This window comes from Macaca thibetana, chromosome 19 (genome assembly GCF_024542745.1).
Source record: "Macaca thibetana thibetana isolate TM-01 chromosome 19, ASM2454274v1, whole genome shotgun sequence".
Classification (NCBI taxonomy): Eukaryota; Metazoa; Chordata; class Mammalia; order Primates; family Cercopithecidae; genus Macaca; species Macaca thibetana.
Window position 1 is genome coordinate 15,619,798 of NC_065596.1, and position 14,117 is coordinate 15,633,914.

General features: G+C 52.3%; 1 protein-coding gene and 1 long non-coding RNA gene across 2 annotated transcripts in view; one reads left to right on the forward strand and one right to left on the reverse strand.

Annotated features, from left to right (window-relative positions):
* Positions 1-14,117, reverse strand: part of LOC126942911 (uncharacterized) — a 600,821-nt gene that overhangs the window by 408,019 nt on the left and 178,685 nt on the right. The window lies entirely within an intron of this gene.
* The window catches only part of MYO1F (myosin IF), a 55,173-nt gene that overhangs the window by 8,781 nt on the left and 32,275 nt on the right, over positions 1-14,117 (forward strand). Inside the window, exons 2-8 of the mRNA XM_050770075.1 lie at positions 9,995-10,132; positions 11,035-11,124; positions 11,231-11,325; positions 12,386-12,473; positions 12,596-12,685; positions 13,654-13,785; positions 13,945-14,079. Coding sequence (XP_050626032.1) covers positions 9,995-10,132; positions 11,035-11,124; positions 11,231-11,325; positions 12,386-12,473; positions 12,596-12,685; positions 13,654-13,785; positions 13,945-14,079 — 768 coding nt within the window. The remainder of the gene's footprint in view (positions 1-9,994; positions 10,133-11,034; positions 11,125-11,230; positions 11,326-12,385; positions 12,474-12,595; positions 12,686-13,653; positions 13,786-13,944; positions 14,080-14,117) is intronic.

Sequence of the window (14,117 nt, forward strand, 5' to 3'; positions counted from 1 at the left end):
GTCCAACACTGATGCCTTAAATCCTCTCAAGGTCACAGATGACATTTCCTGAGGCATCTCGGTGCATTTTTTCTCTTTGTTCGCTCCTGTACTCCTCTCAGAGACCCCACACAAGGGTCATTATGGAATCCATTTCGTTATTTGTCGTTGTGGTGGTGGTTGTTGAGATGGAGTCTCACTCTGTTGCCCAGGCTGGAATGCAGTGACGCAAACTCAGCTCACTGCAACCTCCACCTCCTGGGTTCAAGCAATTCCCCTGCCTCAGCCTCCCGGGTAGCTAAGACTACAGACACCCGCCACCATGCCGGGCTAATTTTTGTATTTTTAGTAGAGACGGGGTTTCACCATGTTGGCCAGGCTGGTCTTGAACTCCTGACCTCAAGTGATCTGCCTGCCTCAGCCTCCCAAAGTGCTGGGATTGCAGGCGTGAGCTACCATGTGCGGCCGAATTCATTTGCAAAGAGGGGAAACTGAGGCTTGGAGAAGAGAAGTGACCTCCCTACCTCACACAGTCAGTCAACTGTCAAGCCAGGCCTTGACCCCAATCTCTCACATGCCAAAATTCTCGACTGCCCTCCCCATACCGTATTCACTCGAGCAAAACCCTCTCTCCCTTTGATGCAAGCAGCCTCTGATTTTTACGGTTGGTTGGAGCATGGAGTGTCTGGAGGCCTCAAGTGCCTGGGGCAGGAAAGAGAGGGAGAGAATGGGAAGAGAAGAGGGCCACTCTGCCAGATGAGGGAAGAGGGGAAGGGCAGGAAGAGGAACCAAGTCGTCAGAGCCGGGAGAGCCAAGCAGGCTGACCGGCCTAGCCAGACACAACTGACCCCAGTGAGGGGAAGTGGCCTCGGGTCTTAGCTCAGCCTGAGCGGCCTGGCAGGCTGAAGGCTCGACTGGCCCCCAAAGGGGATATTGTGGACATGACCCATCTTCTTCCCACCCCATCCTCATCTGACCGCAGCACCAACCCCGGTGATCTCTGATGCAGACCAGGCTGGGGACGGACAGCTCCATGGGTCCTCCCCAAGGTCCTGTCTGCACTGCTATGTTCCTGCTGTGTGTCCTTGAAGAGGACGCTTAACCTCTCTCTGTTCTGTAGTTTTCTCTTCTTTAAAATGGACCCAGAACGGGCGCGGTGGCTCACGCCTATAATCCCAGCACTTTGGGAGGCCAAGGTTGGCGGATCACGAGGTCAGGAGATCGAGACCATCCTGGCTAACACAGCGAAACCCTGTCTCTACTAAAAATACAAAAAATTACCCGGGCGTGGTGGCGGACGCCTGTAGTCCCAACTACTTGGGAGGCTGAGGCAGGAGAATGCTGTGAACCCAGGAGGCGGAGCTTGCAGTGAACCGAGATCGCACCACTGCACTCCAGCCTGGGCGACAGAGCGAGATTCTGTCTCAAAAAAAAAAAAAGCATAGGCTGGAGCCTGGCACACAGAATAAGTGCTAGTTTGGTGTTTGGGTTTTTTGGGTCTTCACCTGTCACCCAGGATGGAGTGCTGCCACCATCACAGCTCACTGTAACCCCGAACTCCTGGGCTCAAGTGATCCTCCTGCCTCAGCCTCCTGAGTGGCTGGGACCACAGGTGCACACCACCATGCCTGGCTAATTTTTTTTTTCTTTTTTTTTGGCAGAGATGGGGGTCTCACTATGTTGCCCAGGCTGGTCTCAAACACCTGGCCTCAAGTGATCCTTCCACCTTGGCATCCCAAACTGCTGGGATGGCAGGTGTGAGCCATCCACGCCTCGCCAGGTGTTCACTGTTGTTGTCACTGTTTTCTATGTTATTATTTCCATCCAATCTGCACCCATAAGCTCTTCAGAGACAAAATGCACTTCCTGTGTCCCCACCCACTTACACAACTGTGCCTGTCCCCAGCCTCTCCCCAAGTACCTGCTTAGAAAAAGAACAGACCCCGTAATTCACAACCCTGTTCCTGCCCCACTAGGCCCATGAATGATGCCACTTTGCCCACAATTATTTATTTTTAAATTTTTATTATTATTATTTTTGAGATGGAGTTTTGCTCTTGTTGCCCAGGCTGGAGTGCAATGGCGCGATCTCGGCTCACTGCAACCTCCGCCTCCCGGGTTCAAGTGATTCTCCTGTCTCAGCCTCCCGAGTAGCTGGGATTACAGGCGCCCGACACCACGCCCAGCTAATTTTTGTAGTTTTAGTAGAGACAGAGTTTTGCCATGTTGGTCAGGCTGCTCTCGAACTCCCAACCTCAGGTGATCCTCCCGTGTCAACCTCCCAAAGTGCTGGGATTACAGGTGTGAGCTACTGCACCCAACCTGCCCACAATTGTCTGTCTCTTCTCATCAACCATCTGGTCTCCCTGTCTTGAAAATGAAACGGGCCGGGCACGGTGGCTCATGCCTGTACTCCAGCACTTTGGGAGGCTGAGGTGGGTGGATAACTTGAACTCGATGACAGGAGTTAGAGACCAGCCTGGCCAACATGGTGAAATCCCTGTCTCTGGCTGGGGGCGGGGGCTCATGCCTGTAATCCCAGCACTGTGGGAGGCTGAGGTGGGCGGATCACCTGAGGTTGGGAATTCGAGATGAGCGTGTCCAACACGGTGAAATCCCGTCTCTACTAAAAAACACAAAAATCAGCCGGGCGTGGTGGCGGGCACCTGTAATCCTAGCTACTCCAGAGCTGAGGTAGGAGAATCACTTGAACCCGGAAGGCGGAGGCTGCAGTGAGCCAAAATCACACCACCGCACTCCAGCCCGGGTGTCAGAGCAAGACTCTGTCTCAAAAACAATACCACCACCACCAAAAAAAAAAAAAAAAAAAAAAAAAAACCAGGAAACACAGGCTCCCCTGACCCCACTTCTCCACCCCACAGCCTCTCTCCCTCTTTCCCTTCTCAGCCAGATCCTCATTGCTGTCTATACCTCCTAGCCTCCCAATCCCGCTTCTGACCCTAGGGCCCCTCTCAGTCTCCAGTGAGCTCAGATCCTCTTCAGGCTTGAGTTGATGGCTCCTAACCCACCCTCGTCCCATCTGGGCCTCCCCCGCCTGGTCCCGGTTTTGCCTCTGACTTCCCTGGCAGTTCTCAGTCAGCCAGTCTGTGGTGGGTGTCAGCTTCAAACCTTCCACGCCACTGCTCCCTGGGATTCTGTCCTCTCCCAACGCACCCCAGGGGCTCTCAGTGCATCCCAGTCAGCACCCCCTTCTTTTTTTGTTTTTTTTTTTTTTTTTTTTTTTGAGACGGAGTCTCGCTCTGTCACACAGGCTGGAGTGCAGTGGCCGGCTCTCAGCTCACTGCAAGCTCCGCCTCCCGGGTTCACGCCATTCTCCTGCCTCAGCCTCCCAAGTAGCTGGGACTACAGGCGCCCGCCACCTCGCCCGGCTAGTTTTTTGTATTTTTTAGTAGAGACGGAGTTTCACCGGGTTAGCCAGGATGGTCTCGATCTCCTGACCTCATGATCCGCCCGTCTCGGCCTCCCAAAGTGCTGGGATTACAGGCTTGAGCCACCGCGCCTGGCCTGTTGTTTTCAAGACAGGGTTTCACTCCTGTCACCCAGGCTGAAGTGCAGTGGTGCGATCTCGGCTCACTGCCACCTCTGCCTCCCGTGTTCAAGCGATTCTCCTGCCTCAGCCTCCTGAATAGCTGGGATTACAGGCGCCTGACACCACGCCTGGCTAATTTTTGTATTTTTAGTAGAGACGGGGTTTCACCATGTTGGCCAGGCTGGTCTGGAACTCCTGACCTCAAGTGATCCATCCGCCTCAGCTTCCCAAAGTGCTGGGATTACAGGCATGAGCCACCATGCCCAGCCAGCACCCACTTCTTATAAAAACACCTAATTAGGCCTCCTTTAAATCCCAACATTAACCTCAGACAATGGATACACTCGACTCCCATAGTTTCAAAAATAATCAGTGTGATTGCCTGCAGTGAAGACCTTACAATAAAGTGTGTGTCCAAATATGAAAGTGCTAGGGTCAGGCCAAGGCGTGGGGGCTCACGCCTATAATCCCAGCACTTTGGGAGGCTGAGGCAGGTGGATCTCCTGAGGTCAGGAGTTCAAGACCAGCCTAACCAACATAGTGAAACGCCATCTCTACTAAAAATACAAAAAAAAAAAAAAAAATAGCTGGGCGTGGTGGCGGGCTCCTGTAATCCCAGCTACTAGGGAGGCTGAGGCAGGAAAATCGCTTGAACCTGGAAGGCGAAGGTTGCAGTGAGCTGAGATCGCGTCATTGCACTCCAGCCTGGACAACAAGAAACTCCGTTTCAAAAAAAAAAAAAAAAAGAAAGAAAAAGAAAAATCCTGTCTCTACTAAAATTACAAAACATTAGCTGGGCATGGTGGTGCATGCCTATAATCCCAGGTACTCAGGAGGCTGAGGCACGAGAATCACTTGAATCCAGGAATCAGAGGTTGCAGTGAGCTGAGATCTCACCACTGCACTCCAGCTTGGGCGATAGAGCAAGACTGTGTCTGTGGCTCACGCCTGTCAAATCACAAGGTCAGGAACGAGACCACGGTGAAAACTAAAAATACAAAAAATTAGCCGGGCGCGGTTGTGGGCGCCTGTAGTCCCAGCTACTCGGGAGGCTGAGGCAGGAGAATGGCGTGAACCCGGGAGGCGGAGCTTGCAGTGAGCCGAGATCGCGCCACTGCACTCCAGCCTGGGCGACAGGACACGAGACTCCGTCTCAAAAAAAAAAAAAAAAAAAAAAAAGACTGTGTCTCAAAAAACAAACAAAAAAAAAACTGGCCAGGCACAGTGGCTCACGCCTGTAATCTCAGCACTTTGGGAGGCCAAGGCGGGTGGCTTACCTGAGGTCAGGAGTTCGAGACCAGCCTGACCAACATGGTGAAACCCCATCCCTACTAAAAATACAAAAAAATTAGCCAGGCATGGTGGCAGGCGCCTGTAGTCCCAGCTACTTGGGAGGCTGAGGCAGGAGAATCACTTGAACCCAGGAGGCAGAGGTTGCAGTGAGCTGTGATTGCACCACTGCACACCAGCCTGGGCGACAGAGTGAGACTTAGTATCAAAACAAAAAAAGGGGCCGGGCGCGGTGGCTCAAGCCTGTAATCCCAGCACTTTGGGAGGCCGAGACGGGCGGATCACAAGGTCAGGAGATCGAGACCATCCTGGCTAACCCGGTGAAACCCCGTCTCTACTAAAAAATACAAAAAACTAGCCGGGCGAGGTGGCGGGCGCCTGTAGTCCCAGCTACTCGGGAGGCTGAGGCAGGAGAATGGCGTAAACCCGGGAGGCGGAGCTTGCAGTGAGCTGAGATCCAGCCACTGCACTCCAGCCTGGGCGACAGAGCAAGACTCCGTCTCAAAAAAAAAACAAAACAAAACAAAAAAAAAACAAAAAAAGGAAAGAAGGAAAGAAGGTGCTAAGGTCAGCGGTCCAAGAAGGCCCAGGAGAGCCACCAGGTGCTCCCACCTGTACACAAGTATGACAGTCCCACCTACAGGTCACTTTTAACGCGACCACCGGCAGGACTTTCAACAAAGTGAGCTTCCAAAATGTTGAACTTGGCCAGGCACCGTGGGTCATCCCTGTAATCCTTGCCCTCTGGGAGACTGAGGCAGGAGGATTGCTTGAATCCAGGAGTTAGAGACCAGCCTGGGCAACATAGGGAGATCCCATCTGTAAAAAAAAAAATTTTAAGTAGCTGGGCACAGTGGTACTTGTCTATGGTCCCAGCTACTCAGGAGGCTGGGGTGGGAGGATCACTTGAGCCTGGATGTCAAGGCTATAGTTAGCTATGATTGCACCAGTGCACTCCAGCCTGGGCAACAGAGCAAGACCCTGTCTCAAAAAAATAAATTAAATAAGTTTTTAAAATAAAGTGTTGAGCTCTTAGCACACTGAACAAAACTAAAATCTCTCAGCTGGGCCCAGTGGCTTCCACCCATATGCCCAGCTACTCAGGAGGTCAAGGCAGGAGGATTGCTTGGGCCCAGGAGTTCAAGGCTGCAATGATGCATGATTGCACCAGTGCACTCCAGCCTGGGTGACAGAGTGAGACCTTGTCTCAACAAAGACAAGAAAAAGAAAGAAAGGGCTGGGTGCGGTGGCTCACGCCTGTAATCCCAGCACTTTGGGAGGCTGAGGCAGGCGGATCACGAGGTCAGGAGATCGAGACCATCCTGGCTAACATGGTGAAACCCCATCTCTACTAAAAATACAAAAAATTAGCCAGGTGTGGTTGTGGGCACCTGTAGTCCCAGCTGCTCAGGAGGCTGAGGCAAAAGAATGGCGTGAACCCGGAAGGCGGGGCTTGCAGTGAGCCGAGATTGCGCCACTGCACTCCAGCCTGGGTGACAGAGCAAGACTTCGTCTCAAAAAACAAAAAAAAAAAAAAGAAGAAGAAGAAAGGAAAAAAAAGAAAAGGGAAGGAAGGGCCGGGTACAGTGGCTCACGCCTGTAATCCCAGCACTTTGGTAGGCTAAGGTGGGTGGATCACGAGGTCAGGAGTTCAAGACCAGCCTGGCTAATACGGTGAAACCCCGTCTCTACTAAAAATACAAAAATTAGCTGGGTGAGGTGGCGGGCATCTGTAGTCCCAGCTGCTCAGGAGGCTGAGGCAGAAGAATCGCTAGAACCTGGGAGGTGGATGTTGCAGTGAGCCAAGATTGCACCACTGCACTCCAGCCTGAGCGACAGAGTGAGACTCCATCTCAAACAAAAAGAAAAAAAGAAAGAAAGAAAGAAAAAGGAAGGAAGGGAGGGAGGGATGGACGGACGGACGGAAAGGGAAGGGAAGAAAAGAAAGAAGGAAAGAAAACAATGGAAGGAAATAAGGAAAGGAAGGAAAGGAAGGAAGGAAGGAAGGAAGGAAGGAAGGAAGGAAGGAAGGAAGGAGAAAAAAGAAGCCAGGCATGGTGGCTCACTCCTGTAATCCCAGCACTTTGGGAGGCAGAGACGGGCGGATCACTTGAGGTCAGGGGTTCGAGACCAGCCTAGCCAACATGGCGAAACCCCGTCTCTACTAAAAATAGAAAAATTAGCTGGGCATGGTGACAGGCACCTGTAATCCCAGCTATTTGGTAGGCTGAGACAGAAGAATCGTTTGAACCCAGGAGGTGGAGGTTGCACCACTGCATGAGGTCATGCCACTGCACTCCAGCCTGAGCAATAGAGTGACACTCTGAAAAAAAAAAAAAAAAATGCCAGGCACTGTGGCTCACACCTGTAATCCCAGCTCTCAGGGAGGCAGAGGTGGGAGGATAGCTTGAGCCCAGGAGTTTGAGACCTGCCTGGGCGATATAGCGAGACCCCGTTCTCCATTAAAAGGAAAAGAAAGAAGAGAGAGAGAGAAAGACAGAAAGAAAAAGAAAGAGAGAGAGAAAGACAGAGAAAAAGAAAGAGAGAGAGAAAGAAAGAAAGAAAGAAAGAAAGAAAGAAAGAAAGAAAGAAAGAAAGAAAGAAAGAAAGAAAGAAAGAAAGAAAGGCAGGAAGGAAGGAAGGAAAAGGAAGGAGGGAGGGAAAGAGAGAAAGAGAAAGAAAGAAAGGAAGGAGAAAAAGAAAGACAGACAAGAAAGAAAAGAAAGAAAGAAAGATGGAGGGAGAGAGAAAGGAAGGCAGGCAGGGAGGGAGGAAGAAGGAAGGAAGGAAGGAAAAGGAAGGAGGGAAGGAAAGAGAGAGAGAGAAAGAAAGAGAAAGAAAGAAAGGAGAAAAAGAAAGAAAGAAAGAAAGGGAGAGGGAGGGAGGGAGAAGGACGGAAGGGAGGAAGGGAGGGAAAGGAAGGAGGGAGGGAAAGAGAGAAAGAGAAAGAAAGAGAAAGAAAGAAAGATGGAGGGAGAGATGAAGAAAGGAAGAGAGAGATGGAGGGAGAAAGGGAGAAAGGAAGGAAGGGAGGGACAGAGTGAGAAAGGAAGGAAGGGAGGGAGGGAGGGAGGGAGGGAGGGAGGGAGGGAGAGGAAAGAAGGAAGGGAGAGAGGGAGGGAGAGAATTCATGCCGACTACTCTGGCCAGGAGCAGTGTGAGGGGTTGAAGCCCTGACTACCCCTGCATTCCATTCTCTGTCTCTGCTGCAGCCACACCTCCTTACCTTTCTCCCAGACAGTTAACCCCGCCTGGTGCACCCTTTCTCCCAGCTATTTATCAAAACCCTTTTCAGGCCAGGCACAGTGGCTCACACCTGTAATCCCAGCATATTGGAAGGCCAAGGTGGGAGGATCACTTGAGCCCAGGAGTTAGACATCAGCCTGAGCAACAGAGCAAGACCCTGTCTCTATGAAATATTTAAAACTTAGCCAGGTGTGGCTGGGCGCGGTGGCTCACGCCTGTAATCCCAGCACTTTGGGAGGCCGAGACGGGTGGATCACGAGGTCAGGAGATCAAGACCATCCTGGCTAACACGGTGAAACCCCGTCTCTACTAAGAAATACAAAAAACTAGCCGGGCGAGGTGGCGGGCGCCTGTAGTCCCAGCTACTCGGGAGGCTGAGGCCGGAGAATGGCGTGAACCTGGGAGGCGGAGCTTGCAGTGAGCTGAGATCCAGCCACTGCACTCCAGCCTGGGCTACAGAGTGAGACTCCGTCTCAAAAAAAAAAAAAAAACTTTTTTTGTTTGTTTGGTTTTTTGTTTGTTTTTTTGTTTTGTTTGTTTCTTTTTTGAGACAAGAGTTATCCAGGCTGGAGTGTAGTGGCAAAATATCAGCTCACTGCAACCTCCGCATCCTGGGCTCAAGTGATCCTCCCACCTCAGCCTCCAGAGTAGCCAGGACCACAGACACATGTCACCACTCTTGTCTAATTTTTCTATTTTTTGTAGAGATGGGGGTCTCGCTGTGTTGCCCAGGCTGGTCTTGAACTCCTGGCCTCAAGCAGTCCTCCCATCTCGGCCTCCCAAAGTACTGGGATTACAGGTTGAGCCATTGCGTCTGGCCCCACTGATCTTTTACTGTCCTCATAGTTTTGCCTTTTCCAGAATATCCTATAGTTGGAATCAGACAGTATATAGCCTTTTCAGATTGCCTTTTTTTTTTTTTGAGACAGAGTTTAGCTCTTGTTGCCCAGGCTAGAGTGAAATGGCGTGATCTTGGCTCACTACAACCTCCGTCTCCCAGGTTCAAGCGATTCTCCTGCCTCAGCCTCCCGGGTAGCTGGTATTACAGGCATGCACCACCACACCTGGCTAATTTTGTATTTTTAGTAGAGACGGGGTTTCACCATGTTAGCCAGGGTGGTCTCAAACTCCTGACCTCGGATTCACCCGGCTCGGCCTCCCAAAGTGCTGAGATTACAGACGTGAGCCACCACGTCCGGCCTTTTCTTTTAATAGAGACAGGGCCTTGCTATGTTGCCCAGGCTGGTCTCGAACTACTGGCCTCAAGTGATCCTCCTGCCTCAACCTCCCAAAGTGCTGGGATTATAGGCAAGAGCCATTGCACCTGGCAAAAAAAAATTAATTAAAAAAAAAAGAGAGAGAGAGAGAGAGAGAGAAAGAAAGAGGCCGGGTGCGGTGGCTCACGCCTGTAATCCCAGCACTTTGGGAGCCCGAGGTGGGTGGATCACTTGAGGTCAGGAGTTCCAGACCAGCCTGGCCAACATAGTGAAACCCCGTCTCTATCAAAAATATTAAAAATTAGCTGGGTGTGGTGGTGGGCACCTGTAATCCCAGCTACTCGGGAGGCTGAGGCAGGAGAATCGCTTGAACCCGAGAGGTGGAGATTGCAGTGAGCCGAGATTGCGCCACTGCACTCCAGCCTGAACGACAGAGTAAGACTCTGTCTCAAAATAAATAAATAAATAAAAATTAAAAATAAAAAAAATAAAGAGGACTGAGGGCTGGATCCGAGGCGGTGCAACTTCTGTCTGGGGCAGGGGACCTGGCTTGGTTCCTGCCAGCCTCTCCTGGAGATGGGGAAGGAGGAATGGAGGTGGAGCTGGGGAGGTGGAGCTGGGGAGGTGGGACAGAACCCAGTTGATGGCATCGGTGAGCCAGGTGCCGCATCCCCGTGCAAGGGCTCACCCCGAACCCCTTCTCACCCCCTAGGGCAGCAAGGAGCGCTTCCACTGGCAGAGCCACAACGTGAAGCAGAGCGGCGTGGACGACATGGTGCTCCTTCCCCAGATCACCGAAGACGCCATTGCCGCCAACCTGCGGAAGCGCTTCATGGACGACTACATCTTTGTACCCTGGGCCAAGGATGGAGGCGGGCAGGCAGGGAAGGAATGAATGGCTGGGCCATGGACGGAGAGGAGGGTGATGGAGCAGAGGGAGGGATGGGCCAGGAGAGCACCAGGCGGTGAGACAGAGGACAGAGTGACAGCAGGGCTCTGGTTGGGGGCAGCTGTGGCTGCCACTGCTCCCTCTGTCCTGGAGAAGCTCAGCCCCAGTGTGTTCCGTTTCCCCCATTCCACATCCAACCCTGTTTTTTTTCTTTTCTTTCTTTTTTTTTTTTTTTTTTTTTTTTTTTTGAGATGGAGTCTTGCTCTGTTGCCCAGGCTGGAGTGCAGTGGCACAATCTCGGCTCACTGCAACCTCTGCCTCCCTGATTCAAACGATTCTCCTGCCTCAGCCTCCCAAGTAGCTGGGATTACAGGCATGAGCCACCATGCCTGGCTAATTTTTTTGTTTTTGTGTTTTGTTTTTGAGACTGAGTGGCTCTTGTTGCCCAGGCTAGAATGCAATGGCACGATCTCAGCTCACTGCAACCTCTGCCTCCCAGGTTCAAGTGATTCTCCTCTCTCAGCCTCCCAAGTAGCCGGGATCACAGGCACGCATCACCATGCTCGGCTAATTTTTTGTATTTTTAGTGGAGACAAGGTTTCACCACGTTGGCCAAGTTCGTCTTGAACTCCTGACCTCAAGTGATCTGCCTGCCTCGGCCTCCCTAAGTGCTGGGATTACAGGCATGAGCCACCGCACCCGGCCAGCCCTGTTTTTTCCAAGAGACTCGAGGTGCATCCAATATCTCCATCTCTTCCACCTCCAAGCAATGCAGTTCTGGGAAGCCCTGGGTGGGGACAGGATGAGGGGACAGGGAGGACAAAACCTACCAGTACACTGCACGACCCTTAACCATCCCTCAGACCTACATCGGCTCTGTGCTTATCTCCGTAAACCCCTTCAAGCAGATGCCCTACTTCACCGACCGTGAGATCGACCTCTACCAGGGCGCGGTGAGGCTGGGGCTGGGTGGGAGGCAGAGGCTGGCGCTGGGTGGGAGGCACAGCCCCGAGACCTCTAGCCCCCAGCCCTGGGCTGAGACCTGACCTCCCCCACCAGGCCCAGTATGAGAATCCCCCGCACATCTACGCCCTCACGGACAACATGTACCGGAACATGCTTATCGACTGTGAGAACCAATGTGTCATCATTAGGTATGGACGGGGTTGGGGCGCCACAGACCCTGCTGCCCAGGCCCCCACTGAAACATCATCACTGCCCCCAGGGAGGTTTGCCTGAAACTCCCAATCTGAACACAGCCCTGCTGTCCCTCTCTGCCCTCACCCTGTTTTATTTTCCTTGTCGCCATCTGACTCACAATGTATTTTATTGATTCATTCTGCTATTGTCTGTCTGTCCCCTCTAAATGTCACCTCAGGCCAGGTGTGGTGGCTTATGCTTGTAATCCCGGCACTTTGGGAGGCCAAGGCAAGAGGATCTCTTGAGGCCAGGAGTTCAAGACCAGCCTGGGCAACATGGCAACACCCTGTCTCTATAAAAATAAAATAATTAGCCGCGCACTGTGGTGCATGCCTGTAGTCCACAGCTACTCAGGAGGCTGAGGAGGGAGGATTGCTTGAGCCCAGGAGTTCCAGGCAGGAACAGGGGGCTATGATCACACCACTGCACTCCAGCCTGGGCAACAGAATGAGACCCCATCTCCGTCAATCCATCTATACCAGCTCTATGAGAGCAGAGAGAGAGAGAGAGAGAGAGAGAGAGAGAGAGAGTGTGTGTGTGTGTGTGTGTGTGTGTGTGTGTGTGTGTGTGTGTCAGAGTCTCAGTCTGTCACCTAGGCCGGAGTGCATGGTGCAACCTCAGCTCACTGCAACGTCCGCCTCCCAGGTTCAAGCAATTCTCCTGCCTCAGCCTCCTGAGTGGCTGGCTGGGATTACAGGCGCCTACCACCATGTCCGGCTAATTTTCGTATTTTAACAGAGTCTGGGTTTCACCATGTTGGCCAGGCTGGTCTCAAGCTTTTGACCTCAAGTGATTCTCCCTCCTCAGGCCCCCAAAGTGCTGGGGTTATAGGATTATATGAGCCACCATGCCCGGCTGAAAGCAGAGATTTTATCTGTCTTGTTCATTATGGCATCCCCAGTACCCGGAATACTGGCAGGCACACAGTAGGTGCTTAATGAATAAATAGGCACTAAAAAGGGCTCTTCCCCCCAACCCCATCCACTGATCATTTATTCCTCCATTCATCCCCAGTGGAGAGAGTGGAGCTGGGAAGACAGTGGCAGCTAAATACATCATGGGCTACATCTCCAAGGTGTCTGGCGGAGGCGACAAGGTCCAGGTGAGACGAGAAAAACAGAAGGATGAGCTGGGTCGCCCTCACCTGCATGGTAGTGCAGCCCCACTCATCTGCACTCCTGCCCCCGTCTGACTTCTTCCCACCCGACCTGCCTCTGCCCCCAGCATGTCAAAGATATCATCCTGCAGTCCAACCCGCTGCTCGAGGCTTTCGGCAACGCCAAGACTGTGCGCAACAATAATTCCAGCCGCTTTGTGAGTCTCTGCAGCTCTGCTTGGAGAAGCTGCTCCATCCGTGCTGACCTTTCTACACACACAACCACACATACACACATCTGCATTGCCAGGACAAGAGCCCATTGGAAACCCAGCAGGAAATACCTGCTCCTGAATGGGAGACTCACTTCCTGCTCATGGTCCATTTCAAAAGGGAGTCCCCCATTGGCAGAACTGTGGAGGCCATGACACCCCTGTGTAACATTCTTAAATGCTCCCTGGCTGCAGCCATGCTACATTGTTCCCATTCACATTTCAGGTCCAATTTAGTCCCTCATTTATTCCTTCTTTCGACAATAGTTCTGGGACTCGTTCTTTGTGTGGGTGCTGTGCTGGGCCCAGTGGAAGACAGGATAGGTAAACAGATCTGAATTCAGGGTCTGATTCTGTCATTGTGAGCTGTGTAGCCTGGGGGAAAAAAATCGATGTAACTTCCTGAGTTTCCTTTGTTTGCTCATCCATAAAATGGGGATGATGTTAATATCCATCTCATAGACTTTAGTATTACACCTGCACATGCACATGGTTTACTAAATTCCATACCCTTGGACTGGGTACGGGGGGGCTCACGCCTGAAATCCCCGCACTTTGGGAGGCTGGGACAGGTGGATCACTTGAGGTCTGGAGTTCAAGACCAGCCTGGCCAACATGATGAAACCCCGTCTCTACCAAAACTACAAAAATTAGCTGGGCGTGGTGGCGGGCACCTGTAGTCCCAGCTACTCAGGAGGCTGAGGCAGGAGAATCACTTGAACCCAGGAAGTGGATGTTGCAGTGAGCCGAGATAGCGCCACTGCACCCCAGCCTGGGCAACAGAGTGAGACTCTGTCCAAAAAAAAAAAAAAGGAAGAAGGGAAGAGAGGCAAGGCTCATAAGACCCATCCCTAATCCTTCCCCAACCTGCACCCCAGGATGCTGGGGTGCTGACATGGTTCTCTCAAATTCAGGGCAAGTACTTTGAGATCCAGTTCAGCCGAGGTGGGGAGCCGGATGGGGGCAAGATCTCCAACTTCTTGCTGGAGAAGTCCCGCGTGGTCATGCAGAATGAAAATGAGAGGAACTTCCACATCTACTACCAGGTGCAGGGAAGAGGCTGGGGGAGAGTGAGCCCCACCTGGAGCCCAGCAGGGTGGACAATGGAAAAGTACATGCTTGGGAGGGCATGGCAGGGCAGATGGGGGGATCACAGGGGCTGAGCCAGGCAAGCACCAGATGCATGAACATTGCACACACTCCAGCTGCTGGAAGGGGCCTCCCAGGAGCAAAGGCAGAACCTGGGCCTCATGACACCAGACTACTATTACTACCTCAACCAATCGGACACCTACCAGGTGGACGGCACCGACGACAGAAGTGACTTTGGTGAGACTCTGGTGAGCACCGGCCTCCACCCCAGTCCCCAGCCAGGCAG